At 44.6% G+C, this 25945-nt stretch overlaps 2 protein-coding genes across 2 annotated transcripts in view; one reads left to right on the top strand and one right to left on the bottom strand.

Moving 5' to 3' along the window:
• The first annotated feature begins 406 nt into the window (after positions 1-406).
• Positions 407-1393, top strand: GPR174 (G protein-coupled receptor 174). Its single transcript, XM_026054634.1, has one exon. It carries the CDS (start codon positions 410-412, stop codon positions 1391-1393), a length of 984 nt encoding a protein of 327 aa, XP_025910419.1. The 5' UTR covers positions 407-409.
• A 15069-nt stretch (positions 1394-16462) lies between these two features.
• ITM2A (integral membrane protein 2A) overlaps positions 16463-25945 on the bottom strand; it is a 9776-nt gene continuing 293 nt past the window's right edge. Inside the window, exons 2-6 of the mRNA XM_026033186.1 lie at positions 22747-22878; positions 22347-22535; positions 20917-21027; positions 19641-19791; positions 16463-17369 (exon numbers count right to left, since the gene is read on the bottom strand). Of these exons, the coding sequence (XP_025888971.1) occupies positions 17281-17369; positions 19641-19791; positions 20917-21027; positions 22347-22535; positions 22747-22878 (672 nt within the window). The 3' untranslated portion in view covers positions 16463-17280. The remainder of the gene's footprint in view (positions 17370-19640; positions 19792-20916; positions 21028-22346; positions 22536-22746; positions 22879-25945) is intronic.

The following is a 25945-nucleotide window of genomic DNA, read 5'->3' as shown; positions in this document are numbered from 1 at the left end:
ACTGAGAACGAGTGTGAGTGAAGTGCATGAGGAAGGCTTCAAGTTGTTCAACAAAGAGCCAAGCTCCTCCCAAAGCCGGACCAGATGATCGTGCAAGCGCAGCCTGCACATTAGACCGGAAGGAGATATGAACTTTTTTACTTAAAATACAGGCAGCTTCAGGACAACAGGCAACAATATTGTCATACAGGACCTCCAGCTTTGGACTCCTCGATTTTCACAGCAGAAGACTTCATGAGGTGCAAAGCGAAYGTGTCCCAGCAGGCCAGGGAAGCACAGGAACGGGGCCAAGCCAGGGCTGAGGCTGCAGCTAYTCTGCTCCTCTTAAATGTTCGGTGCTGCAGGGAAGTGGGAGAGAGCTGGGAACGCGGCAGGTCACCTCGCTGGAGCTCACGTCTGAAAACCAACCATGACGAACAACTCAACCTGCTCCAATGACGCAGACCTCAAGTCTTACTATGCAATCACCTACACACTCATTCTGATCCCTGGACTAATAGGAAACACCTTAGCTCTGTGGGTCTTTTACGGCTACATGAAAGAGACTAAAAGGGCTGTAATATTTATGATCAATTTGGCCATTGCTGATTTGTCGCAAGTTTTATCCTTGCCTCTAAGGATTTTCTACTACTTGACCGGAACGTGGGAGTTTGGAGGAGGTCTCTGCATGCTCTGCTTCTACCTGAAGTACGTCAACATGTATGCAAGCATCTACTTCTTGGTTTGCATCAGCGTAAGACGATTTTTGTTCCTCATGTACCCATTCAAATTCAGCGACTGCAAACGCGTCTGTGATGTGTATATCAGCATCGTCGGGTGGGTCGTCGTCTGCATCGGCTGTCTGCCTTTCCCTCTTCTCAGGCTTCACCAGAACGTCAAAAACACGTGTTTTGTGGACCTCCCGGTAAAGGACGTCGACCTGCCCATCTCCATTGCCATGATGACCATAGGTGAACTGCTGGGCTTCGTAACGCCCCTGCTGATCATTCTGTATTGCTCGTGGAAGACTATCTTATCATTGAAGGAAAGAAATTCTGCTTCACATGACCTTGGAGAGAAAAAAAAGGCTTTAAAGATGATTCTCACCTGTGCTCTGGTATTTCTGATTTGCTTTGCACCTTATCATATCAGCTTCCCACTGGATTTCTTTGTCAAAACCAAAAAGATTGAAAACAAATGTGTCCAGAAAGTGATATCAGTGTTTCACGCTGTAGCTTTGTGCCTCGCCAGTTTAAACTCTTGCGTAGACCCTGTCATCTACTACTTTACTACAAATGAGTTCAGAAGACGACTTTCAAGGCAGGATTTGCAAGACAGCATTCAGCTGCACAACCTAAGTTATGTGAAAAAACACCCCAGAACTGAGCCCATGGGGCAAGGCATAGACTCTTGATGTTGGACTTCCTCAAAGGTTTTCAGGGACTTTCAAATCTTCTCCATCATTTGGGGGTTTGGCCCAATTTTGTTTCCACCCARGACACAGACAGTGACTATTCAGACAAATTTCTGTTGATATCATAATATCTGGTTGCAAATTTTCTATGAATACTGAATCTATATTACACTGTGTGTAGGCCATAACTCTGAGCTTAGTAGCTTTGTAGCAGAGGAGCACAAGGACACGCTGTAGCCAGGAGGACAGAGACCAGATTGGTTTACCCCATCGTCAGGATTAGGAAAGCACCCTAAGGTTGTGTGTTGGCTTCACACGTTATTACATTTTTCTTAAATAATTATTATCATGTGCAGCACGATCACTGGGTTCAGATAAATTAGTAGGACTGCAAAATGGATAAMGCCATTTACATTTGGAGTTAATTCCTTTGTCTTCTTGATTCTTACACAAATGGCAAAAATCACAATAATGCAAAAGAAGGTGTTGACTAAGGGAGGACTTCCAGAAACATTCCCCTGGGTAATATAGTACTTACTATTTAATTTATATACAAAGCGCCAAGGCACTGCGTAGTGCAACACTGACTACATGGCAAGGAACTCAAAGTCCTTGTCCCAAAGGAATTAGCAATTTAAATAATTAGCAAGACTTCTATTTTGGGAGAGTATTGAATGGCATGTTGCAATCTGGACTCCGACTGAGGGTCAAACTTATTTCTTGAATAAGCTTGAGGGTCAGCTTATTTCCTTAAACTGTACGGAACCAGTAGACCCATATTGACTCCTCCTAGGAAAAAAACAAGTCATTGAAGTGTCTAGATAATTTTCTCCTTCCATCAGTTCCCATTTCTGAATCACAATAAAAAATACCAAAATACCATGAGTAACATCAAGGTCATTTTTGATGACTTTGATAAGCTTTAGACACGAGTGTGTGCTTTAAGGATGTTTCATAAGACTAAATGTCTATCAAGCCTTTCAGATCCTCTTTTGTCCCAGATCCACGTTAATTAATTCAAGTGTTTCATGATTTGGGTAATTCTGTAGGCAGAAAGAATTCTGAGCAGGCAACTCCTGGTCTAGTTCAAGCTATTAACATCAGATTAAGTAGTAGTCAGAGGAACTGAAGCTTTCTGAATATTGCTGTAATGGGAACAGTTCAAGTACTCAATATAAGCAGAGTCAAAGGTGCCACCTAACAGGCTAGGAGAGCTTTTTTATAGGAAAGGCTCAAACATGGACCTTTACAAAATACTTTAATGTCAAACAMCAAAAGCTTTGTGCATAACTGGGTTTTTTTTTTTGCACCTTTCTGTGAAATTCATTTCTGTGTGAATGTTTTAAATGTAATTTTTTAAAWGTGAAAATACTGTGATATTACATTTTATTTAATGCAAATACTCTTTTATAGATTTAATTTATACAAACATTTATATTTTGTAAAAAAAAAAAAGTGTAGATCCCAGAAGTGCTGGGAAATAGAAAGATTTCCTTATTGTTTTTCTTTGTAAGAAAATGCTCCACATAATAAAACCAGATCCCACTTCATATACACAGAAGCTTTTTCTGGTGTGTCTGTACCTGTATTTGGCCGTGTTTGCGTTGCTAATTCGAGGAAATTGAGTAGCACATGGTAATTTGCTCACAGAGCTGAAAAAAAAAAAATATTTTCTACTTTCTACCTGCAATCTCAGTTGTGTATATAACAAAAATCTTTATTTTTTTTTTTATTTTAAATGTAATGCTTGCCCCTCTCACCTCCAGCTGCCTGCATTGTCCTTTCATGGCTTCACTCTGCCTCGTACAGAGGCAGAACCTRTGCTGTCCTGTGTCCAAAATGCAGCTCCTACTGTAGTCACTAATGTCTAAACTAAAGCTGAATTTGCTCTTATACCTAGGCCTCAACAATAGCCATACTATATATCCAAATTAATGCTAGTCAGTAAATTAGATAATCATCCACGGCAGCAGAGCAGCATCAGAGCAAGGGAAGCACATTCAGGTTGCTCGAGGCTGTCCTCAGAACATGCTCAAAACTACAGAAAGAACCTGCAAGGATCCTKATCTTCAGGGTAAAAGAGAGTCCTAGTTCATGGGCAGATCGGAGCGTTTTGTCACATCCTCTGGCCAATGTGAGGATCAGTCTGGAACGGAGTAGGAAAAAATGGTGGGCTGGTTCCATAAATGAGAACCACACATAATTATCCACGAATTTTTTAGAGTTTGGCCAGAAGTAAAGTAACACCATGAGATGCAAGTCAACAACAACTCTAATTAAAAGACAATTATCTGTTAAGCAAAGAGTTAGGAATTTCATAGAGTTCCAGCAAGGACCACCAGCCAGGGCTCATGGAGCTGGATGTTTCCAAGGAACTTCAGGTTCCCCTTTCATTAAAGAGGACTTCTCCCAGCTCTATGAAATCCATACATTGACAGACACTTTAAAAGCAGACCTCAACAAAATTTCTCATCTGCTTAGAAAAAATAAAGAAATTGAAGATGGACTTTCTCCATTTGGGATGGATGAAATCAAAACATCTTTTGCAAGGGGACAAAAACACATCTGCAACACTCACCAGTAAACCTCTCATGCAATTTCTATGCACCAGGAGATGTTTATGCTAGATTCATATGTAACTATCTCATGACCCTGCCTGAGCAGGGAGGCTGGACGAGACCGTCTCCAGAGGTCCCATCCAACCTCAACCATTCTGTGTTTCTGTGTGACCAATGCTTGTGGACAGCCTTCATTTAGCTTTAACCCCCCCAGCAGCGGCAGCTTGGTTCTGATAGAACCAAGAAAAGCAAGATAGAAAGACAGAAAAGCAAGACAGCTGTCAGTGTCTACTAACTGTACAATAAAAATAATATATCTTATAGAACACAGAAAAGCTAAAGTACCCCCTATATACCAAAGCCAACTGGAGGGAGCACTCGGCAGGTCTAGGGGAACATGGCCCCAAACAAGGTCCCCACAGAGCAATGGGGACCCTTCTGTTTCTCTCAAAGCTTTCGGTCACAGCCCTGCATGGAAAAACGCCCCCAGCAGCTATTCGGAATGCACTAAATGGTTTCACCAGCACACTGGGCAACTTCTCTGCTTCAGGGTAGGAGCGTGCAGAGCCCATGTTTGCACAGCAGGCTGCTGGCTGCAAAAGAGACCCTGCAACGCTGCTCAGATGCCACCTGCGTGGACCTGCTTGGCAGCAGAGCAGGGGCAGAAACGGATATGGGGGAGAGGGGCAGATTTCACCCAAACAGCAGTTTCCAGGGCCAGGGAGGAGGGGGAGGAAGTGCCCCCGGCAGCCCCCACGCAGCCCACCACACTCTGCTCTGCAACCTCCTTCTCCTCGTCCCCTGCCCTGGTGACACAACCCAAGCAGAGCCACTTTTAGCTCCGAACGGGGACAGACACCTCGCACAAAGCGGTGTCAGAAGTTCGGAAACAGTTAGATGAGAAAAGCTCTCATGTGCTTAAATTTTCCCACCTAGAAAATACCGTGGGCGCAGCAACAGCCGTTTCCCCTGCTGCCATAGCAATGTGGTTTATTCATATTAGTGTTAACGGTCTCCTGTTACAGGAAGTCTAGCGCGCTGTTTTCAGTACGCGACCCGAGCCGCTGCAGGGAGGTGCCTGCCGCCGCGYGGCCATCCCGCCAGGATTCATCCCGGTCCTGCTCTGGGGCTGGATAGTCCTTCTTCCCCTGGGATGTGGGCAAGTCCTGCAGGTGCCTCCTGGTCCCCTGGAGCGTCACATCCGCGCTGCCAGAGCAGGGAAGCACAAGGATGAGATTGTCCTATTGCCCAAATGAAATGAAACGGTGACCGGGAGCAGCGGGGCACCGACAAGGTCAACTCCAAGGAAGGGGTTCAGGCTCCCAACACGTGTCCCAAGGCTCCATGGAGCAGCCAAAATCTTTGCTTAGGTGCCGTGAGCTCCCTTACAAACCCCCATGTCCCACAAATTGTGCGTTTGAGAAAGTCCACGCTGCCCTCGTGCAACAGCCCTGCCAACCTTAGAGCATCTGCCTGGCAAATCATCACTTATCACAGGCACCTGAGGATCAAAGAGGGGACTTCTGGGTCAAAGAGTCCAGGCTTTTCTCCTGAGATCCGTCCAAATATGAGCACTCAGTTGCGGGATTGGGCTGGGAGTCTTGAAAAGAATATATCTCAGGTTAAAAAACAAATTCATAAGATCTCTTTTTCAAGGATACTCCCTGAAACTCTAAGAGATTTGCTTTGGACAAATGTATAAATTCGGTCCCTGAAAAACAGCCCACAAGTGAGACAAAAGCACAAGTCTGTGGATAGAAAATGACTCTGGGGGTTTCTGCACTTTAGCTGATGCTAATCAGCTAATTAGGGCTAATTCTGTTCCTCACTTCCCCAAATTTTGCYTTTCAGACTGTTGATCTTTGTTTTTTTTTCCCTTTTCCAAACTAAAAATCTTCATTTTTGGAGACTTCACCCACCACCCTGAGAAAAACTTGAAAGCTCATGGGGCAACGAGGAGCCTCGGGCAGCTCGAGGGACGTTTAGGGATGACCAAGCACTCCAAGGCAGCATCGGGACAGGTCTCGTTCGCAGCGGACAGGACAAGGGGGCTCCGCGCAGGGCCCGGCGCTGGTTTCTGAATGTCTCAGCCGGCGCCTCCGTTTCCCGCCGCTTCCTCGCCGCCGCCGCGCTGCAGGGCGCGTGTCCTTTGGAGGGCGAGCGCGCAGAAAGCCCCCGCCGCGGACGCGGCGGGGGCTTTCTGCGCGCTCGCCCTCCAAAGGACACGCGCCGTGTAGCGCAGGCGCTGAGGAAGTGGCAGAAGGCCGCGTGCCTTCCCGTTCCGCTCCGGAGGCCGCTCGGCCCCGGCGCGGCCTTCATCTCTCGCTGCTGCGGCCTCCTCCTCAAGGGCACCTGAACACCGGTTTTCAGAGCTCTCTCAAAACCCTTTGCTCCCCCCAGCGCAGACCCGAACGCAAACCCAAATTCAACAGTCCTTTAAGTCCTGTCCTACGGCAGCAAATTGTTATTTTAGTTACGTGCGGGTTKCTTGAAAACCCTTTTCTGGGCGCTTTGCTCCAGGCACCTGACAGCTGCCACGTGCATCCCCTTTGTCCTGAGCTGTGGGAGGATGGTTCCCTTTTTGTCCTCTCCACACGACTCGTGACTCTGCAGAGACCTGCCAAACCCCTCTGTCCCTTGTCCCTGTCACTCTGGCCCAGCTCCCTTGGAGGCCACTCCACTTGACAGCCTCTCCTCCTCCATCAGAGACCTCAAGAAACCGGGAACAAGGCCAGAGGACAGGCACTCAGGGGAGTATTCAGGGACACTGTGATAACTGCCTGTTGGTCACTATTCCTTGCAAATTTYTAAGTCCTGTTCGCCTTCTTTATCATCATCCACCACCTAGGATAACATTATCTGCATGACTCAGAAGATATAAGATCTCTCTCTTTTTTTTTTTTTAAAAAGCCAATTTAAGGGCCAGTGCTGTTACTTAAGTCAACTTATTGTCCTTCGCCCACCCCAAACACACTCTTTCTTTACCAGCACTGATTTTCACTTGACGTTTTGTCACCTGGTTGCTCAGCATCTTGAGAACCCTTTCCACCGCTCGGTAGGCAGGCTTAGATTTTATTGTCCTGATTAAGCCTGTGTCAGCAGCCAACTTTGACACCTCACTGTTTACTTCCTTTTTCACTTTGCTGGCAGAGGCTAAAGATTGGTATCMTGCCCACTGTCACCAAAACAGCTCATCCTCACATCAGCCGGCAGCGGCGGCTGGGGATGCGCCAAGGAGCTTTGAATTCACATCCTGCAGTGACCAAATCCTTAAAAATCAGCCCCATCCAAGCTAAACTTAACTAAATAAACTGGAAGTTTTATGAATAACCAGAAAAAAAAAAAAAAAAAAAAAAAAAAAAAACCAACCCTACATTCGCAAGAGCTCCTTAGTCAACCATGCAACCCTTTTACTAGGCAGGGTGGAAGTGTTATTGCATTTGAGGTGATAAACGGAACTATGTTTAAATACAATCTATACCATATAGATTAGCGATGAAAAGATCAAGATTCTCTATCTGATTTTGCAAAAAAAGTCAAGTTATTTAAAGCCATCAAGTACAAAATAGGCCCCCCAAAAGGGCGAACACATCTGCAGCAACTGTAGKGGCAGCACCACGGTCTGTATCAGTTGCTTTCCTGGGACCAGCAATTGAAACGGTTTTACTATTTTTTCTCTTAAAAGAGTGACTTGCACTTAATACAACCTAATTGCATGGCTAACACTACTGAATTAAGTAAAAGGCTATTTTCTGTTCTATTGAGGATTCACTATAGTTTTGCAATACTGATGAATTACCATAAAACAAACAAAAACACATTTTTATATTGTTTTTCATCTCCCATGAACATAACACAAAAGTTCCTACCCACTCCGTCAGGCAGAGCAGCCRTGAGAAAGCCCTATGCTTCCCAAGGGGGAACGTGCACGAGCAGAACGATTCCTCGGCCAGGCTCGGCTGATGCGAGTGGATCACTCCAGTACCCTTTCAGCTAAATGCTGAAAGCTGAAGCCCCCGGGAACAGGAATAACAAAAATGGGACAATCATAGGAGAGAAATGTGAGACAACCACAGGAGATAAAGTACTGTGTGCAGCCTATATTTTGGTGCTCCCTGTGGCACCAAGCAGAATAGCTTCTTGGCTCAATCCAGGGGAATACTCACTGCTCCTCACGTCAAAGTAGCGTATTTTATTTATTATTTATTTTTAAGAGTAAGTTTAGTAGAGGGAACAAATTTGACCATGACTTTTGGTGGTTATTACATCTCCTCCAAGGGGGAAAACCTGGCTGCTTGTTCCTGCTAGTGACTCTGTTTCTGCATTTTACGTCAAGCCAGTGCTGGATCCGATCCGTAAACATCACCTGCTGCTGCTCTGGCTTAGGTGGGGGGTTGTTGGGTTTTTTTGGTAGCAGTTGGCATTGCGTTTTACTGGATCTCCATCACAGCCCTGGTGAACACTGAGCAACAGCTGCCCAATGCAATCCAACCCAGGCAAAGCCAGGGGTCAGATTTGGACATACACAGAGGTGCCAAGGGGGTCTAAAGGAGGGAAAAAGTGAAAGTAGCTCTAAGKTTTGGTACCTTCGTGATCAGCCAGAGGTTGAGCTAGGCTCAAAATTGTTATTTTTGATGCAGGTTTCAAATTYTACTTAAAGTTCCTTGCCCCAGGTCCATGTTTTCTAAACCTAGTCAGAAAAAAAAAAATCAGGAAAGATAAAAAAAGAAAGAAAATAACACAAACACCAGAAAACTCACAGGTAGGGGGAACAGAAACGATTCAACTGCCATTCTGTATCATGAGAATTAACATCTGCCAACCCACTTTCCCACAGGCTCAGCAATGAGGTAGGAAGGGAAACCTAGGCGGGACACAAAAGCAAAAATGCAGCTTTTACTAATTATAACATGCAAATACCAGTGCTTTATTCCAAGTGCCAAAGAATCGCTTCATCTCCCTACTTGCCCTTCCAGAAGTCCCAGCAGAAATATGTTATTTTCAATTTTTAAGTCCAGCCGCCGCCACACCACTTTGTTTGCRGGCTCGTTTCTCTAATCGGCAGCAGGGCCGCCTATCAGTCCTGTGATTCAGTGACATTATCTTGCCCCAAACCCACTACTACATGACACAGCCGGTATTTAAAGAAATGGTAACTCCTTGTGGTCAGACAAAGGCCTAGGCTGCTAGAGAGAAAGTTCCCAAGAGACCTATGTAAAACAGAAGCTAAAAATAAATACATAAATAAATAGCAGTGTAGAGTTTCTTGTTTAATGAGAGGTTTCTTGCTTAAGCGGATCAGTGCAAACTGCTGAAATCCCACATCCCAGCCTGTTCCTGCTGGTTAACAGCCTATACAATCCCAAATGCTGCTCTCCCAAGCCCCAGGACAGGAGCAGCGCTGCTCCCGGYCTGCAGCTCCATCCGTGCTGTTCCCAGTAACTTATTCCCAAGTTTTCCCTCCGGCTTCTTTGCCCTTGACCGAGMCATCCCAGCCAGGAGTTTCAAACCCTTGATGGCACCAGGCTCAAAAGCTCCTTGGCTTATTCCTGCTGCAGTGGGACCTACTAGAGCAGTCTGGAGACAAGGACAACTTCAACAACTTTGTAAAGCAGTCCCCTTATTATCCTTAGAAGAAACCACAGATTGCAGAGGACACATTTATTTGCCTTTTTTTGCGCCTCTAGGAACAGCTGGACACAGGGCACCAAAGTGAACTTTGCACTACGTTTTTTGGATCTTAAGTTGAAAAGAAACAAAAAGCTTGAAATGGGGAAAAGCGGCCTGGACCGGGTGTGTGAGCACCGCACTGAGCACAGGGGCAACCCCAGACTCATCCTCCACACGAGGCCACGCGGCTCCCCGGCCTCCTTGGAGCAGCGTCTCCTTCCGCAGCGTCACGAGCTGCAGATCCGCTCAGGAAAACAGCAGAGCTGCTCACGCTTTTCCTTGGCCTCAGCCACTAAGTCAGCTACAGATGCAGTCTTTTCAGCAAGGTCCCACCTTTACTTTGTAGCATCAGAGGTTTTATGGCAAACTTTTTTTTAAAATATATAAATGAAAATACAGAAGAAAATCAAATTATGCTAAAAAAGCACTTCCCRCCAATAAAAGGTTTTATACAGGGAAGTCAGGCTAGCTCCATGAAAAAATATCAAATATTCTTGTGAACATGGAATAGAAAGGTAGCCAGTATATCCACAAATGGAATATTTAKGAAAGAAAAAGCTTGCTGAGATCTGTAACTCATTTTTTCTCCCATACTGAAGGCATTCAGCCCAAACTCAATCCCTCCCAGTTAGCATGAGTCACTCCCCTGCTGAAAAATCAAGTGCTGACCTACACCCAAGGCAGGGCCCCAGGAACACACCAGCAGCTCTAGCTTCAAGCTCTTCTCCACCTCTCTGAGCTTCARCTTCCTCATCACCTCCACCCAATCAAACCCTTAGCACAGAAAACACGCTCTAAAGTCACCAGCGTAGGGACAGGGTGTCTTTAGAGCTTCATCGCTGCCTTTTGGCTGCCCCGACAGCCACCTGGTTCAGCTGTGGCTCGTACATCAACGTGGCCGTGGTTTGTCAGGAGCGACGATGCTCGAGTTCTGACAAGAGCAGCAAGAACCCTGACATGAAGGAAACCAGCACCTACTGCAGCGCAGATGCACGAGATTAAGACAAACACTTCAATTTCTTTTCAGACTGTTCAACCGCTGCGTGAAAAAAATAGCAGTTACAGCCCAGATTAGAAGCACAGCTACTGTAAGAGGCTACCATCTAGCTCATGCAAATGGCACTGTCTTTTTTACCCTTCGGTGGGAAGGTGAAGACCAACCCAGTGTGTTTCTGACTTCACACAGGGAGGTAAGGTTGAAATCGCCTGGATGGAGGCTCCTTCATCACCCTTGTACTCTGCTAAGCTTTAAGGATTAACCAGTGAGAGATGCCCTCCAAGTCTGTTATGACAAAGACCCCATTTTTGCCAAGTGCAGAGGAACCAAAGTACACTATTTACCTTAAAATGAGAGTGCAGACAGGATTGCCACTGATATTTTCATTCACAGCAAAGAGAAGTGAAGGATTTCTGACACTAACTGCAATCTCTAGGTTTATCTATACACAGATTGGTTCCAATGTCTCCTGTCTACGGGCGCTCCCATTCCAGAGCACCTGGTTCCACCCAGGCAGGGCATTAAATTCACAGGAAGAAGATTCCCTGTSCTGGAATAAGGATATCCATGCACACACTTAACATGGAGCAATGTCAACATCCTAAAGAGGAGCAGCACAAGGGAATCTTAAACACTTCTATAACAAACAGTAATTTGTTATATTCTCAGGCAGAATAAATGATTCCTGGACAATCACATTCATATTTGTTAACGTGAACTTGGGGGAAGGGGTGTTAGAGTACAAAAAGTTATTTTAAAGAGAGAAAATAAGCTGAAGTAAACAGTTAACTATATGAAGTAATTTCCTTTGGAGGTGCAGTGGTAGGAGGCAAGTCTCCAATTATTGTCAAGACAGGAAATACACCCAGTTATATTGCATAGCTACTGTCATGACTGCATCTATCTGTACAGGAAATTGCTTTAATGAGATAACGCAATTATAATCTAGGTATAATTATTTTGGTTAGAGTCTTCTCCAAGTCTAAGGTTAGAGTCTTCTTCTAAGCTTTGATTAATACTCGTATTTGGGTGCTGTGCTATAGCTGACAGCAAATCATGCTCCAGATGGCAAGGGTGGCTTTAACCCTTTCAGGACTTGCCTTGTGCACAGAGCTCCCAGAGAGGCAGTTCAGCTCACATGCTACAGTTGATATTGAAAGTTATACCGCATTTATCTATCCCTTAAGTTGTCCTTTTCTGTTCTGGGATTTTTTGTTTAGTTCGTTGGGGTTTTTTTTTGTTTTGTTTTGGCACAAAATGCAACAAATTTGGTGGCCATATGCCTTTTTTCTCTCTCTCTCTCTCTCTCTCTTTCTTCCTAGGAAAGGACAAGAAGTCAAAGTATCCACATACAAACACTGGAGTTGGCAGCGACTGGATCATTACTGACTGGAACAGCGTGGCCAACCTCACCCCACCCTGCAGCAAGCGCAACTGCAGCAGCTCGGGAAGAGCAAATCCCAGGCACAGAAGGAAAACTTGGGAACAGTAAAACAGAAGCCTAGGGGAAATTCAGAGCTGATTTGAAAACTCTAGAATTTATGGTAGACTCTGCTAAGCCTGGCTGTCTTTTGGTAGCTTTCCTGAACTAGTAAATCCGCAGCAGTCAATCCAGATCCCACGAGTCTGAGAGATTTGGGGGCCATTTGGTTACTGCGTTTCAGACACATAGTTTGGCTGGAACTCTGGACACTTTCGCTCTGAGCTCTGTGTGCAGTTAAGGAAAAGGAATAGGGACTTGCACAGGATGACTCAGCCCACCTGAGCGCAACGCCCACAGCTGGTTTATGTAATTCCCCTCCCTTTCCCACTTAACAAAGCACAAGATGTTGCTCTGAAAGGCAGCGTTCCCTGAGCTCTTAAAGCCATTTAAAAGGTTCTACAAAAAGCGCTCTTGCCCTCGATTCAGTAGTTAGTGCATTTAACTCCAGTAACTCTAAAACTTGTCTCAGTGTCTTTCAGGAAAATGAAAATAAATAGCATAAAACACTTGAAAAGCTATTTGTAGTTACATGTGATGAAGTAAAGATTGAAACAATCGACTTCCTCGCTCCTTTCCTGAATCCTCTTGTACAGAAGAGCAGTTATGCCTGTAGCAGAGCTGACATTACCAGATATGAGCACTATTTTACAAAACAAAACACACAGTGCTACTACAACCTTGGAAGTAGTTGTGATATTCCCGTTAAACCTGAACATATCAAGCATTTATCGTTTTGCTGAAAATAGAAAACCTACTATGCTTGCACTAGGCTCCAGACCTTTCCCAAGCCACACACTTTTAACATTTTGCTTCACGTTTTTGCCTTCCCTTTCTAAAAACCAGAAGCTTAAGTATGATGAAGACAAATTTCTGTACGTACAGACTTCTGTGTTTCTGTATGCGCTTCAACTCACCTCTGTTTGTTCTCTGGCTGCTGCTTCCCAAAGCCTGTAAGGGAAGGGAAAACTTGTGTGTGCCAAGTCCAGCTCTGTGCTGCTTCCCACCATGGCACGACACCATGTCTTCCTTAAAATATTTTCTTTTTTTTCAAAAAGAGCAATTAGCAAAACTCAGAGCTAGGCTCTTGTTGTAGAGTTCTCAGAAAAATACAGGTTTCTAAAAATAAATTCCATAATTAAATAAATTAAATAAATTCCATAATTAAATAAATTTATTGATCCTGTTTTTATGAGGATTGAGCTACGTATCACACACTCCACTAGCAGAAGCAGATAGCATACATTAAACAAATTGCTTTGATACACTGGCTGTTTACTTGTAATTCCTCTTCTGTTGTGTCTTCCTTAGAGAAAAATAAAGGCATGCAGAAAAACGTTGAGGAATATGCTCGGGGGAGTCCTAGCAAAGCGTCTTACACTTCTCCTCTACATTAGGAGACAGGCTAAGACTGCCTCACAAATTCCCAAACTGCTCTCGTGCTCAAAATATTTTGAATTCAGACTTTTTTTCCCCCACTGAAAACAAGGACAGAAGCTTTTCCTACTTAACTATAACCCTACTGACCATACTCGTGTTTTCATAGTAACAAATCCCTCATCAGTCCAAGTCTCTCCTCCAGACCCCTTTCTTCCCTACGTCACCCCGGCCATCATCTCTGAGGACGCCTATTGCTACCACAGTAGTTTTGGSTGTAAACAGAACTAAGAATCAACTTGCAAAGTAACATAAAGCAGCCTGACGAGGGCTCTCCTTTTCCAGACAGCTGCACAGAAACATTGATTTTTGCTGTAGAAAGGTGAGACGTTTCATGTCCAAGGTGTCCTGGTCATGCTACCAAAGTTGAGCTTACAGTGAAAACTTTGCCTCCCTTTGGCCAACCAGTTTATCAAGTTTGAGTGCTGAAGCTCCATTTCACAACAGGTTGAGACCCTACTATGTACTTCAAAGGTCTCTCAGCTGTCCATATTTTTTATTACCTTGTCCTTCCTCCTAAGGTATGAACAGCACTTYAGTTTCCCTGAGTTTCTATAAAACCAGGCCAGGGGAAAATTAAAGTTCTTGTGTATAACCCAAGTGCAATAGGGAAAGCAGCTGGTAACACAGCTGATGCTGTGGACTAAGAACTACAGTCATGAAGGTCTCTGCATGTGTCACTCTCGCAGCGCCACCAGCAGCCGACATCTCACCACTCACCAGCTCCTTTAAATAAAAGCCCTCAGGTTTCCCCCAAACTCAACGGCCTCCTTTCCACACAGCAAATACAAGTTCACTGTTGTGATTTTTCCGTATGTCCTTCTCATCAGAGTAGAAGCAAGTCTGCGGAAAAAAAAAAAAAAAAAAAGAAAGAAAAAAAAAAAGAAAAGCTCTATCACATAAAGTGTTAGAAGAGGAAGAATCCAAAGCACTGGGTTGCCTTTTTCTACGCATTAGATATTCAAAACTTGAATTAAATATGTATTGTGCCAGGAAAATAATCTGCAAGCTAGTACAAAGATAGCTGGTCAATAAGCAAACGCGTGGAGAGCAGAGATTGCCCTGTTCACACTGCTTGATTTTTCGGCATATATACTGATACATATATTAGAAAATATACCAATMGAAATACATCAAGTATATACAAATCTATCAAGTAGATATTTATTCTATCTATAGAGAGCCAGCCCTGCAGATGCATTTGTATCTGCACCTCAGTAACACATTCCCTCGTTACCGCAGCACGGTATCGCGGCACCCTCAGCTGCATTTCCCGACGGACGGGGCCTCTCCTGGCCAGCACGGCACCAACGGGCAGCTCACACTGGGGATCAGCCCAGGGCCCGCGTGTCCCTCCTGCTCAGCGCCTGCCCTTCCATCAACCGAGGCGGCCGATTCCAGAGACAGCTGGAAACCCAGAGCGCTCTGCCCGGAGCACATGTGGCCCCGCAATGGGGCTAGGGATGAGCTAGGGATGACGGTGTCCCACTGCAGCCGCAGGTGACATGCAGCCGCAGGGAACAATTTGTGCTTTGAACACCCTGGCTGAGTGCCGAGGGTATCTAATGATGCCTCAGGGTTTTATAAGGGATCAAGTTTTGTGAGGCAGAGGCAAGGAAAACTGTTCCAGCCTGTCTGGAAGCGCTCCCACCGTTCCTTACACGTGCCGTGAGGCAGTGAACGGGCTGCAGCCTCGTTTAGTGAGAGCTAAGCACTGTACGGCTGGAAAGGGAAGTTTCTTAATGCTCCAGTCACACCCTTCCTGCAAATAACACACTCTGGCTCTCTCCACTAACGACTGGGAACAAATCTGACATCTTCCCATCGCCTCAAGTCATCCCGAGGGTGGTCACAGCAAGAGGCCTGGCCCAGGCGTACAGCAAGCATGGGGCAGAGGGAGACTTGTCCGGGCAGACTGCTGCCCTGAGTCACAAAAACCCATCTGACTCTCAGCCACAGCTGTTACAACAAGTCTCCTACCTGCTGCGCTCGAGCGTTGAAGTTTTAGTAATACAATGAAATACTTACAAGTTTGTAGCCAAATGCTCTTGGTCAGGACACGTCCTCTGCATCAGGTTTCCCAACACTCACACGCCTAGGGAGAGAGGTTGCATTAGAGCAGTTCTGTCCTCTCTTGCAAGAGGAGGCAGCAGAATTCCTACTGTGCTACAGCCCACTCCTCCTTCCACACAGAGGACTGCATAAGATGACTCAGAGCAGCTSCTCTTTTTACTCTCCGTTTCCTAGCACAGACTGCACTCACCGTGTTAGTTCCAATCACAAGTTGAAGTCACCTTCCCGGGAAGCTGTGCGTGCAAAGCTCACCCTGCAGCACCTTCTGAGCAACCGAAGCAAGAGGGAACTCGCTGCAGGATCCCTCGTTCTCACCGCAGGGCAGAGCCGGGCCATGAACGGCATTGCTGCAGGGTGCCCACCAGCCCTCCACCGATTCTGGGTATTACAACACGCAGAGRAACCTCCAAGAGCTAGTGCCGCACCGCACAGTCTCATGCAAGTCACCACACCACGAGTCCCAGTATTCAAAGTGCCAAATCCCCTGCACAGGTCCCCTACATTAGAATTAATCATTACTGCCCACGTGCCAGCAAGGCTGCTCTASAAACCCTGTTTGCAGCGCTGAGGACAAGGCGGGAAAGGCAGAAAGACGGATCCCCCCACGTGCACCACAAACCCCCAATGCACTGCATGTGCACCAGTAAGTCACACCAACAGACCAGCTTTAGAGAAACATTTATTACAGGGTTGCAGAATTTATGTCAATATAAAGTCCCTTATTAAAACTCTCAAGTTTTTCAACTGCAGGACACTAACTCTTCCCTAACTTTATGCTGCAGCTTTCCAAAACAAAACAAAAAAAAAAGGATCACCACCCTTGACTGCAGGAGTAACGCTACTTGCTCATAAAAAGTTGATCTAAAAAGTCTGTATAAGCCAGAGTAGTTTAAGTTTACACCTACAGTCACATTCACAAGTGGGCTATACCAAAGATATTCTTGAAATAGGAAGCTACAAGATAAACGAATTTATAACCAAAAATACTGACAAGCTTTAAGAGCAACTCCATCCAAATCTAACAACTAAATACCACAAAACCAAACAAATGTATAAGAATTAAGTGTAAGCTTGGGGAAGGTTCCAAATATACATACGAATTCAATACAGTAATTGCACAAAATGAAATAAAGCAATGTTAGAGGTTTATGATCACTGAGGTTAGATTTTTACATGCTTCACACATGGAAGTTAAAATAAACCTTCAACGATATTCGTCAGGAGTTTTTTTAGCTGGGAGACTGAGTGCAGAGCTAGTCTACAAAACTACACAAAATGTGCAAACCACRGATCATTAATACATTACTTGTTCTGTGAAAGTTAAGGTGACTAGAATTGGTTCCAGCCAAGAAATTGGTTAACTTTTTTTTATATATATATATTTTTCTGCCATTCCCAGATTTTAAAAATCAAACATTCGATGAATAAACTGATATTACCCTCCTAAACTGAACCTTACTCAAATTTAAGTTTTACAAGAAAAAAATAAAAATATCGTTATATCGAGAATTAAAGAAAGCTGAAATGGTGACTTTGTCTTTGTAATATAAGCAATACACAGAAAATGCATAAGGCTTTTGATTATCACTGCACGTTTTAATTTAGAAGTCAAGGTCTAAAGCTCAGACTTCTCTACGAGGGTGTGACGGAGTCGCTTCCCGTTCTGCGCCTTTCACTGTTGACAGATCTTTGTTTCAACGACAAAAGAGTTTTCAAAGTGTCTGATTGAATGACAGTTCTCAGCTGAACGTTTCTGCAGACCTGGGGATGAGAGGAGATGACAGTCTAAGTGAAACAGATTGGTAAGTTCTTCACAGGAAGCATTTATCGGTTTTTAGATACTTAGGAAGAGCAGAAAGATAAAATCACTATCTACAGTGCTTTCCTAGCCCCTAAGGCTGCCTCTGGGTTTGGTTATGAGAGAGCCCCCCCGTTCTCAAGAGGGGTTAGATAAAAACAGGGGTCAAAACAAGCTACAAGTTACAGCTTGTTCTGGCACCCTGGCACCACCTTCCTGAGGGAGAACACCAAGCAGATGGCTCAGAGCAGTTTCTCACAGCCCTCTGTAACCACAAAGGAAAGGGAAAACAAAGCAGACAAACTGCAGGGAAGAGTTAAGAGTGGAGAGGAAGCAGAAACAGCCGGCTCTTATCAGGACTTTTCTTCCTTCCTACGTGCTAGCCCGGAGCACGTTTCTGTGCGGCACTGCTCATCTCCAGGCGAGCCCTGTGAGGATCTGCCTCTCACCTCAAGACCTCACTGAAATTTCTCCCGGGATATTTAGAGTTACTTGCTATGTGTTCATTCACAGCCAATGCTGAATTTGACGTGGGCACTTTGCCTCTGCAGCTGYGAGCTTTTGATAGGAGGCAAGAAGTCCTGTAGTCAGACAAGCTGATCAAGCCAAGCTTGCTGAAATACGCASACGTTTATTCAGCGCAACCAGCGGAAGCTCTCCATGGAAGTCTACAAGCACTAGGGCTTAAGATAACCCCTGCAGGGCATTGTTCTAGGGCATCAAAAATAATAAGAGTTGGGCTATCCTTCAGTTCATCGCTATCTTAATGCTAGCACAAGTGAAGAAGAAACTTCCAGTGGTTATGTAAGCGGGTATGGATTTGAATAGCTAGGATAAGTTGTCCAGTCACACGGATGCCTCCAGTTACATCTCCTGGGAATTCTGGCGGAACAACCCAAAGTCACACTGCTCTGACAAGCAAATCTATAAACTACAAAAATCTGAGAGCCAGCACAGCAACTAAAGAGAAATCCAATCTGAAAGGCAAGAGAAGCCTTGTCCCTGAACAGCTTTGCCCTCAGCAGTGGCCTTTCATTTGAAGAGAGCTTTTTTCCAAGGGTAAACAAGGTTAGTTACAGGAAAGAAACTGCGCTCGGGGCATTATTCATTTACCAGGCAGCATTTTCTACAGAGGTATTCTAGAAGTCATTTCCTCTGCAAAGAAGATGCCAGAAACACAAACTCGGGTGTGCTACAGCCAAGTAACTCATATTTTAAAAAAATACCATAAATACTCTTCACAGCACTGTCTGCAGACTGCGGTCTTTCAACAGCAGCAGTCAATTTAACTGTTGTGAACAACTGAGCACTTAAAAAGACACTACAAACATGTCAAAATTTACTATTTCTTCACCTGTCTGACGCTGTCAGCTGATCAGGAGCACCAAGTTAAGCTCCTATGTATAAAGCTTTCCCTCTAGTAATAGGATGCAGTCTCTAGGGAACAGCAGGCACAAATTCAGACTCCACGGGCTGTAACTGGGCTGAGGAAAACCTTGCCCAAGAGTTTGGCAGGAAGAACAGGAGCAGAGAGTTCAGACGAACCAAACATTTGCATTCTAAAAGCCAATAAGTGACAAAGGTTTAGTTTGCTATGTGTTCGGGGAGAGCAGTGGGCTATGAAATGCCTCGAGAGCTCTACTGAAGTAAAATTTACAGCATCATCAGATTTTCATATTCCAGGCCTCCTTCCAATATGTCAAGCCACTAACACATCAAATCTAATCCTGATGAAACTGGCCTTTTCACAGATATGCAGGGGGAAGGGAGGGGAGCAGACAAGGAAGAAAACAACAGCATAAAACCTCCTATGAAGTGCTCTTCCTCTTTCAATGCAGAGGTCTGCCCTGGATGTCCAACTTTTCAAAGCAATTGAACCAGAAGATAATCCCTTTACTTGGTGCTCACGTAACCCAGTTTTAGCTAGGACAAATATAGAATAAGATATCCATCCTACAATGACTCATAATCTGATTATCTGAATTTGGGGGCCAAACGAAGACTTCAAGCCAAAAGACAGCGCAAAAAAAGGAAAAAAAAAAAAAGAGAGAAAATAAAAGAAAAAAATATAGACTTAAGATCAAKCTTGAGCACATAGCTGTTAATTTGAATGAAGCTACACATTCATATTTGGCATGATATTCTGAACGCCCACAGATTTCCAAAATCTTTGATTTTTTTCCATTTACCCCTGCCTCCTGTAACATATAATTCTTTTACTGATGAAAACTTACCCATCATCTGATCTCTGCGCTGCAGTCTGAAGGTCTGTTTTCCAGCACAGAGTTGGTAAATGAAAACGCCCAGATCAGACACATTATTTATCTCCTCTGTAACTACCATTTCTTCACGGACCAAGTAAGTCTGAGGCAAGTATGAGCCAGTCTAGGAGGAAAAGAAATCTTGAGATACAGGATCCTGCTAACAACAGACTAATATCACTACCATTTTCTTTGCTTTGGAAAGGTTTGAGACCCTAGATGTCACTCTTTCTTCATTTTAGTGTTAACACTGTGCTAGTTGTGAATGACTGCATACCAAAGAGGTTAAAAACTGACCAAGGCTGTTTCAAACAGCTGCAGTTAGAGTGAAGTTAACATTGCTCGCCTCACATAAAGCAAACATTAACATAGTCTGCAAGTATCACAAAGGCTGCAGTTGAAGTTGAAGAAAGTAAATAAAAGATCTCTTCTACAGTTTTTCAGTACTAGAAGCATATTGACCAAAACATGGAATTTAATCTACAGGAATTCGGTCTTCAGYAAAGACAACATTATTGAAACTACCACTCATCCCTCCCAGTCTCAACACCTGAAAGAAGTTGGTCAAGGGACTGCATTTAAAGTTCKTCTTCAGGAAAGAGGAGAGGGGAGGGGRAAAAAAAGTGAAAAAGTGGATCTTCCTTAAGCAAGTTAATGCTGATGCTACCTGATCTAGCTTAGGAGTTGAGCAGTCTGCAGTGACTTTTTTGAAAAGTACATTTAACACAGCTCAGTATCACAAGGAATAGAGAGTAGCAGCAAGCTCTATCAGCTTGACCCCTAAGATTGTTTTTGTTTTAAGAAAATCCTGTTCTAGTCATTGAAAATGAACATTTATGGGGAGAGTTCATAACCGGGATACTACTAAAACAGAAGAATAAGTAACATCATCATTTTTATTAAAGCTCTTACAGGGCAAGTGAACTTTCTGCTAGTAACTTTCAATTTTAGACTTTCAGTGGTATACAGAGATTTACCACATTCCTCTATGACAGCAAAATCATCTTTATTAACTAGCTGCTTTTAGCCTTCATAAAGCTAGGTATTAATGAATGTATTAAGCATGAATCTACTCAGCAGAATGGGTACTGACAGCTGGCCTTACGCTTCAGCACAGCGCCTGAGAGGGAGGATTATGTACTTTGATGTCAAGAGGACTGTTACAGCAAGAGACTGTAGACAGGTTGAAGAGTAACATGCAGAATTCTTTCAAGTGATCTTCTAGCCCAACTAACCAGTTCCTACATACCGCAAGCTTTGCGAAGAGATCCATCAGGTTCCTTGGTGGCATAACTATGGATGTGTTCAGAGGAATCACGTAGCAGTTACCCAGTTGTAAGTCAAGATATGCTGTCAGAAGCTGTTTCAGTGAGGAAATAAAATAAAGTGCTGTCCATTAACTGTGGCCTTTGAGCAACTTTTAGAGCATAGTTCCACAAGGTCTAAGAAGGAAGGTTAAAAGCTAGAGCTTATGCACTTGCAGTATCAGAATTTTGAGGAACCACCTTAGTACATGCACTTATTTGTTACTATGGTTCCAAACAGAGCTGTTACAGCTCTGGTTTACACAACAGGACTTCCGAACAGGAGTGACAGCTGACTAAGCTGAATGTGTCAGTCCTTAATAAGAGTCAAGTTTATATTAAGAGAAAGTACTTCCAAGTGTGTTTTCATAACTGAAGTGGTCTAATTAAGCACAGTGCAAATTAAAGGTATCCTAGTGCAGAAAAGCAATCATTCTCTGGAAACAGTTCTTTGGGACAAGAGTTCAAGTCTCTAAGAATTCACTTCAGCACTCCCACCAAGTACCAAACCAGCAAAAATAAAGTCATCAATATAGGTACATTGCTTTATTGCGACTTTGCCCTTAGCCAGAATCACTTCATGCTCTTAAACTGTCCAAATACTTTAGATTACAGCAAGGTCCTGCAAGCATTGCGAACACAGAAGCAGCCGGTGGCTACAGCATTTCATGCTATTGCCAAGAGGCAGCGTGTACAGGGATTAGTTCTAGCATCTTTACAATGGTTGCACCCGCAGTTCCAAGGCTGCTTCACAAACCACCCGAGGAGTTTTTACAGTGAGGCAAAGGGTAACTATTACTGCCATCAGTGCAACTTCAATAAAAACACTAAACCAAAACCAGACATTGCGAATSTGCTTTACAGAAGCCAGACGCTACTAGGAGCATTTTTGATTTCTAATTTTAGTCGCTTTTAAAAAATGATTTTATTTACTTTGAAGAAGGACTTTAGACTGGTTTAGTATTCTAAATTTGGCAATAATATGAAGTTTAACAGTCTTATATCAAATCCACAGTTTTGTTCTCTTTCCTAGGTCAARTTTACAGGGCTCTCTTTCCCTCAGCTTGAAATAAATAGAATTATTAACCACGTGACATGCGTCGCTTTCAGAAAGGCTACTGGCAGCAATTTCTAAAGCTGGGCAGCACTGAGCTCCATTAATCAGAATCGTGGGGGGTGTGAACCTCCCCACTTTTCTCCTAACACTCCTTACTTGCAGGAGCAGAGCTGCTCTTAGAGAGTTAAAGTGGAACTTTTCCAAGGGGCCCCACGCTTCGGCTAAGGATCCCTTCTCCCCTTCCTCCCACCCCTATTGCCACCCACTCTGCAGCTTCCAAATGAGACTCGCTAATTGATACTGCCTCGGTGCACTCACCCTGTCGAAGTCGTGAACGATGGCCGCGGGATCGCTGTCGGAGAATTTGGGGACGGGCACGTCAATGATGGCTATGTTATCATCTTCCCGGATGTCAGCTTCTTCAGCAATGGGGAGGAAATAAGGTTCTACTGCTCGATCCCGATTCTCGTTTTCGAAATAACACATTTCACCACGATACACCTTATGCTAGAAGCAAGAGTAAACCAATTACTTTAAAATTGTATTTCCAACACTCACACTAAAACATCATGCAGGGGTCCRTGGTACCTGGAGCTTGTCTAACGGCCACAGCAGCCTGCAGGGGTCCATTACAAGTTATTACCATGATACAAACCCTTGCACAATAACTATATTCTTTTGCTTGTGATGCTGTACTAAAAGGGAAGCTTTGCATTACCCTGGGCATGAAGTACTTGTAGATGCAGGCTCCACCGACAACAACTCCTGCCAAGATGAATGCTAGACCCAGCAGAGTCAGCAGACATCTTCCCGATGAATTCTCACTTCCATGAGTGGCAATTTCTGGGTCCTACAAAAGGGACAGAAACATAGAAGATGCAGCTGTTTCAGAACAGGTTCTTACCGAGTGTTTTACTTTAGCCTACAATGATTCTCACTGCATACCTCAGAGAAAAGAGCTAAGCTTCATAACAAATACTTCCACAAAGTATTTTTGTAATCTATCAAAATGAGTTTTCAACAGCACAGAAAGAGGAAAACCTTACTTAAGAGAAAGCTCTCTAAATAAACCTCTATCCAGATCTAACCAGAAATTAAACCTGTTTGAAGTGAGGCACAAGAAATTTATGTAACTGTAACAAAAGAGAGAGAGGTGCAGCCACAATATAACATTAGCAAGGCAAGATTTGTAGGGCAAGGTCATTTAAAGGTATATAATATCTTCTGGCTTTTTCTCAAAGCCTATTTCCTATCCTCCTCTTACTATCACAGAGTAAGATAACGTGACTTTTCCTTATAAAACTGGACTACCAGAAAAAAACCTCTTCYATTAGCTGAAAAAAACCTCACGCTTAGGTCAAATATTCAGGTGGTTTTGGAGCTCGTAATATGCATGAATGAAGACAGCTACAGAAAAGAACTACTGGTCAGACTGAATGTAACCTCCAAAACACACTCAAAGTAACTCTTTGTGTCATACTCTCCCTTGCAGTTTCAAAATTCTCTTCCTCCCACCCACCCAAGTACTTGGGAGGTTTTGCTTCTAGCAGCCTAAACTTGAACTCTCAAGTGACTTTTTTTTCCTCCACTGTTCAGTTAAAYGGCAGATGACTCCATCCAAGTGAAACCACTGCTACTACTGTTAAGTAACATGGGAACCTCTTGTGCAACACTGATTGCAAAGGTGGTGGCAGAGTCCGAATGGCAGGTTACAACGTTCCTCTGGTGCTTTAGATGCCTCTCTAGCCTTTCGGGTGCGACGCTGAGACGAGCAAAACTGTTGAATACAAAACAAGCTAAAGAGACATTCACCTGGACAGCAAACAGCATTTCTATATCTCAGGAGAGATGGGTGTGGAAATAGCAAGTGTTTAGAAAACCTTGGTGCTCAGCTCACTACCTCCCTTTAATGATTTGCAACTACTGTATTCAACAGCTTTCCAAGGTCCGCTCCTTTTACTCTGCATAAGGCCAAAAATGCGTTTATGAAGTAGTAAGATCTTTTACTTTGGGTTGCTCCTAGAACCAGTACCAGGATTCAGCATAGCAGCCTCCATGTCCATTCTTAATTTGGGTGCCATTATCGGCATTTCTGTTTAAGGAGATGTATTAAGCAACTTATGATGATGACCTGCCACAACACTATTAAAAAAGGCTTCACATAATTCTGGGGTTAGCAAGACATAGCAGGGTCAAATTCAAACATATCAGCTGTGGGATTACTGTAAGACAAAAAACAACCTACGTTCAGTCAAAGTCAACACTTGTCGGGTCTCACACCCTCCAAGCAACAAAAAAGTGATGGTTCAGCAAGATACAGGCATCTCCTATTGGCTGGAGTCCGTCAAAAACAAGCTAGTTTCGGGTCAGAATTATGTCACATCTCTGTGCCACTACATGGAAACGGTATTTTTAGCTATTTTGCTTGTAAGATCAAGGCTAGGACTGTTCTCTTCATATTCTGCCATCTCCATCTACATTTTGCAGCTATTACCTGCCTGTGTATCAATATCAAACACAGCAATCTGCGACAAGCTCTGGCAGCGCAGCCTTCCCAGCACTCAGCTGATGTGATGATGTCCACATGCAATTAGCTGCGCTTGCACTACACTCATTTCCAACAAAGCAGAGCCATTTATCACGTTAGGAAGCGGTGTCTGAAGCCAGAATTTGAGTACAGATTGCTGGTCAGTGAAAACAACACCAGGAGGGTACAGGGCGCCAGCCTGAGAGCCAAACTGCAAGGGCAGCACAGTTCAAAGCGGCCTGGTAACATGCTGGGCAAGTTAGCAATAATAGAGGAGAGAGGGGGAGGGGGGAAAAAAAAGGAAAAAAGGGGGAAAAAAAAGGAACAAAACCCCCATCAACTTGTGCTAACATCTGCAGCTAGCTCAGGAGACACTGTTGRCACAGTCAATTCCAGGAGAGCATTCTGCAAATTCAAGTGTTTTGTAAAGATTATCTGGTGGATTTTTGCTGCACTGTTTCRGCCAACGCGAGCCATCAAACTTGTTTGCTCTGCTCAAATATTCAGGGGCGGAGGCAGAGAAGAGAGGCATTAACAAGCACTCCAATGAGTTTGTCTTTGAGCAGCACTGCGAACTTGATGTTTACAGGCAATTCTAAGCCCTTAAGTCGGGGCAAAGTGTTCAGTGACAGGCACGTACACACAAACTATTGCAAAAGACACAATAAAGCAAAAGGAATAGCTGCTCTCCTCATTTTTGAGGCTGGCCTGAAAACACAACAAGGGCATGACGTTCTGCTTAAAATTTGTACCTTAGAGGGCTTGTAGCAGTGTGTCTAGCAAAACGCGGCCTCAAGAGCCATTAAGGGGGCTGATCTACATTCGAATTGGCAGAATAACCTTTCAAGTTTAACTCTACCCCGCACCAGCACCGGATCCACTTCTTCCCTCTCCTGTTCGCACGAGTAGGGCTTGGAGGAAAAGGGGAAGTTCCCAAGGGCAGTTTTGGCCGTTGGAGYCGTCCCACCTCCTCTAGGGCTGCCCGTTTATTTACCTAGAGGCTGTCAACAGGCCAAAGGCGCCCACAGCCCTGCACAGCGCCTTCAAAAACAAGGCCTTCCCACCGGTTTTAAGAGCTCGGCTCACACCGGCTACATGACAACTCGCCAGGAAGGCAGAACCAGCTGCAGCGCACGCGGCTGCGTTTCTATTTAAATCCCCTCTTAAGGGTTTATTAGTTTAAGCGCGCTGCCCACAGGGCCGCCGAGCGTTAGCCCGCTCCGTGCCCGACGCGGGGGCCGCAAACAGCGGTTTATGGGGTGTCGGGAGCGGCGGGACGCGGCGCTTCCCCCGGGGCTCTCCGCGGGAAGGGAGCGGCGGGACCCGGCGCTGCCCCCGGGCCCGGCCCCGCGCGGCGGCCGCGGGGGAAACGGCTGCGGCCAACGGAAAG

This window comes from Nothoprocta perdicaria, unplaced genomic scaffold, assembly GCF_003342845.1.
Source record: "Nothoprocta perdicaria isolate Ctin4 unplaced genomic scaffold, notPer1 scaffold_124, whole genome shotgun sequence".
Taxonomy (NCBI): domain Eukaryota; kingdom Metazoa; phylum Chordata; class Aves; order Tinamiformes; family Tinamidae; genus Nothoprocta; species Nothoprocta perdicaria.
Note: the sequence above shows the minus strand (reverse complement) of the source record. Positions and strands in the feature narration are given on the sequence as shown.